This window comes from Gordionus sp. m RMFG-2023, chromosome 1 (genome assembly GCF_954871325.1).
Source record: "Gordionus sp. m RMFG-2023 chromosome 1, tfGorSpeb1-WG-v2, whole genome shotgun sequence".
NCBI classification, from domain to species: Eukaryota; Metazoa; Nematomorpha; class Gordioida; order Chordodea; family Parachordodidae; genus Gordionus; species Gordionus sp. m RMFG-2023.
This window is the reverse complement of record NC_088775.1, coordinates 48,288,554-48,292,243: the sequence shown is the minus strand read 5'-3', so window position 1 is coordinate 48,292,243 and position 3,690 is coordinate 48,288,554. Positions and strand designations below refer to the sequence as shown.

Genomic DNA, 3,690 nt, shown 5'->3' with positions numbered 1-3,690 from the left:
TATTTATAATATGTAGGTAAATTATATATGGTATATGAATTTATTATACTTGTAATATACATATAAATAATATTTAAATATATTTAATATTTTAAAATATTTATTTAAGATATATATATTTAAGTAACATATTGATTATATATTATAATAACAGCATATTTATAATATGTAGGTAAATTATATATGGTATATTTATTAATTATATATGTATGTAATATTTAAGTATATATTTAATATTTTATTATATTTATTTAATATAATATATATGTAATATTTATTACACATGTATATATTTTTTATCTATTAATCTTTCTAAACAAATATTTATAATATATGTTATTTATTATTTAAATTTTCTAGTGGTAACATAAAGTGAGTATGTTTATGCTATTTTGATTAGTGCGATTTAGACCTGAATCCGTTTCTTTTATGGTGCCCCGGCACGTTTTTGTAAAAAAAAAGAAGTAAATAAATGATATATAAAAAATTTGCCTTAAATTAAAAAACAAATGTAAAAAGAAAATAAAATTCGAAGGACATATACTTATACATAAACAAAAGGTAAATTGCGTGATCGCAAAATGTTAAAACTTACAATTTTACGCCAATTTATATTTTGATACGCTTATTATGCTACAAATGATAGTATATAAATTTATTACGAATTAGACATTTTATGTTATAGTTTTCTGATAATTTAAATATAAAGACAAAATATTATCTGATTTTCTTTTATAACTTAAAATTAAAGATTTAGAATAATCTAGTTTTCTTTAAAAACTTAAATTTAATGAATTATCCAATTTCCTTTGACGACTTAAAATTCAACGAGATTGAATTATCTAATTTCCTTTGACGACTCAAAATTAAAGCATTGGATTTTTTTTTGATTTGCTTTAACGATATAAAATTTAAAGACATTGAATTATTTAATTCCGTTTGACGTTGAACTCAATTTTTTTGTTCGATATGAAATTCATAACTTAAAACATATAGTATTTTCTTAAAGTGAAATTTTTATTATGGACAACAAACTTACTGCTAAATGCGATCCTTATCTCAGATTTCCAAAACAAAAAATTTTAACTTAGCGGTACAACGTGACGACGAGTCTTTTTACACATTTTTCTATAGAATACATAAATTACATAAGAAGTGCAATTTCATAGATGACAGTAGAATTAAGGAGAAATTGATAACGTCTACTTTAAACGATCATATCAGAAGGAAGCTGAATAAGCATAAGGATTGGACTGTAGATGAGATGATTAAATTAGGAGTTGAGTTAGATGGTAGTAATATTAAACCAGACGTTAGCGATACAAATTATGTAGACAATGATAAAAAATTGGATAAAAATAAAAAAAAATTTAATTCAAATATTGATAAAATACCATGCAAAAGTACTTTTAGTAATAATGAGAATAATTCTAATGATAATGAACGTAATAATTTTAGAGAAAATAATTTTAATTATAATGGACGTAACACTCGTAAGGAAAATTTTGATTTTAAGAAGAGGAATTATAATGATTTTAGGCCTAATGATAATGCTAGCCGAAACTATCAAAACAATAATTTTCGAGACAGTGAGGGTAACTCCAGAAATTTTCGTAATAACCAATCTTCGAATAACAATTCAAACTATTACGGAAGAAACTCCATATGGCACAATAACAATAATGCAAACAATTATGATAGAAACAATGCCTGGCAAAACAACAACAATTCAAACTAAAACTCCATGTGGCACAATAACAATAATGCAAACAATTATGATAGAAACAATGCCTGGCAAAACAACAACAATTCAAACTATAACGGAAGAAACTTCAGGTGGCACGATAATAGCAATTCAAACAATTATGATAGAAATAATGCCTGTCATAACAATAATAGAGATGGTGGAAACAATACATGGAAAAACTATAATCTAAGAAAACAAATACAATATCATGATCAGAGCCAAAGTAATAGCAACAATTGCAATATAAATATTGAAGAGATTGTGGAAAATAAAAATGATGTTACACAAAATAATAATGATAGTGATTTTAATATCAACAATTTAACCGAGCATAAACTCAATGACAATGCATTTATGACTTCCTTAAAAATAAACGATGTTACCGTTACAATGCAAGTCGATACTGGATCTAAATTCACAATTATACCTCATGAAATGGCTAAACAAATGGTATTAAAGATCTTAAAAAGTCCACTCTACAACTCTCAGCTTATGATGGAAACTTAATTGAAATTATCGGCGTAACTCAAGTTAAAATAAGCTACGATGGTATCGCCAAACACTTGCTAGCAGGGAACGTAAAGTCTAATAAAAATGCATTATTGGGACGAATGTGGATCAATGCCTTTAGAAATATTTTGAACAAGTTTATAGCAAACATCGATATCAATTATGAAGATGGAATAAATAAATTAATAAAAGATTGTGAATTTAAACTGACTACCAAACCAATCAACTAAGTTAACGTCAAGATACATTTACGAAATGATGCCAAACCTAAGATAATACCACCAAGGCGTATACCTTATTCAAAAATAGATGCTGTAACTAAAGAACTTACAAGATGGATAGACGAGGGAGTCATTGAGCCGGTGACGGATGTTCGATGGGCAAGTCCTATAACCGCTGTCTACAAAGAAAATTGGAGCGTTAGGGTTTGCGCCGATTTCAAAGACACTATTAATCCTGCTCTTGAAGACTTAAGATACCCACTTCCAAGAATAAACGATCTTATAGCTAAGCTCAAGGAGGGGAAGAAATTTAGCAAGATCGATTTCAAAGACGCGTTCTTACAAATCCCTATCGACATAAACTGCAGAAATATACTAACCATATCCACACACAGGGGATACTACCGGTTTACTAGACTTCCTTTTGGGTTAAAGACTTCTTCTGCAGTTTTCCAACAGATTATGGATCAAATTTTCGGTGACATGAAAGATGTCATTTTTTATATTGATGACCTATTAATAACGGGAAGTAGTGACGAAGCTCATTTCAACAACATAAAAAGAGTTTTTGAAAGAATATTATCTTATGGCTTAGTGCCTAATTTTGCAAAAAGCTTATTCTTCAAAAAAAGTCTGAGGTTCTTAGGACACGATATCGACGCCAATGGGATCCACGCCAACCACGACAAGATTGAGGCGATCGTTAGAATGCCGGAACCTAAATCAGCTGCGGAATTGTCAACGTTTCTGGGTATGGCGGGATACTACAGAAAATTTTTGAACAACTTTGCTGAAATAGCTGATCCTTTATACAAGATTGTCAACAAGGAAAAATGGGAGTGGAATTTAGAACACTCCAAAAGTTTTGATGATCTTAAGACGTTGATTAGCCTTCCTCCATCTTTGACGTACTTTAATCCTGAATTACCCATCGGAATTGCGACTGATGCATCTAAAAGAGGTTTATGTCATTAAGGTTACAGAAGTGGAGTATAATTTTGGGGGGTTACGACTTTAACATCAGATATAAAGCTGGTAAATACAATGTTGTTCCCGATTGCCTCTCAAGACTACCACAAGTAATTGATGATGACGTTATTGATGATATCGCAATTATAAATGACTTTGGCGATATACCTCTTAGTTTTGACCGAATACGTGATGAAACGTCCAAAGATTTTGAATTATCTCAAGTTATTAACGATATAAGAA

The 3,690-nt window shown here is 29.0% G+C and overlaps 1 protein-coding gene across 1 annotated transcript; it reads left to right on the top strand.

The window, feature by feature from the left end:
- The first annotated feature begins 1,045 nt into the window (after window positions 1–1,045).
- On the top strand, window positions 1,046–1,738 carry LOC135926653 (GATA zinc finger domain-containing protein 4-like). The gene has a single exon (XM_065462583.1). It carries the CDS (start codon window positions 1,046–1,048, stop codon window positions 1,736–1,738), a length of 693 nt encoding a protein of 230 aa, XP_065318655.1.
- Window positions 1,739–3,690: the final 1,952 nt, after the last annotated feature.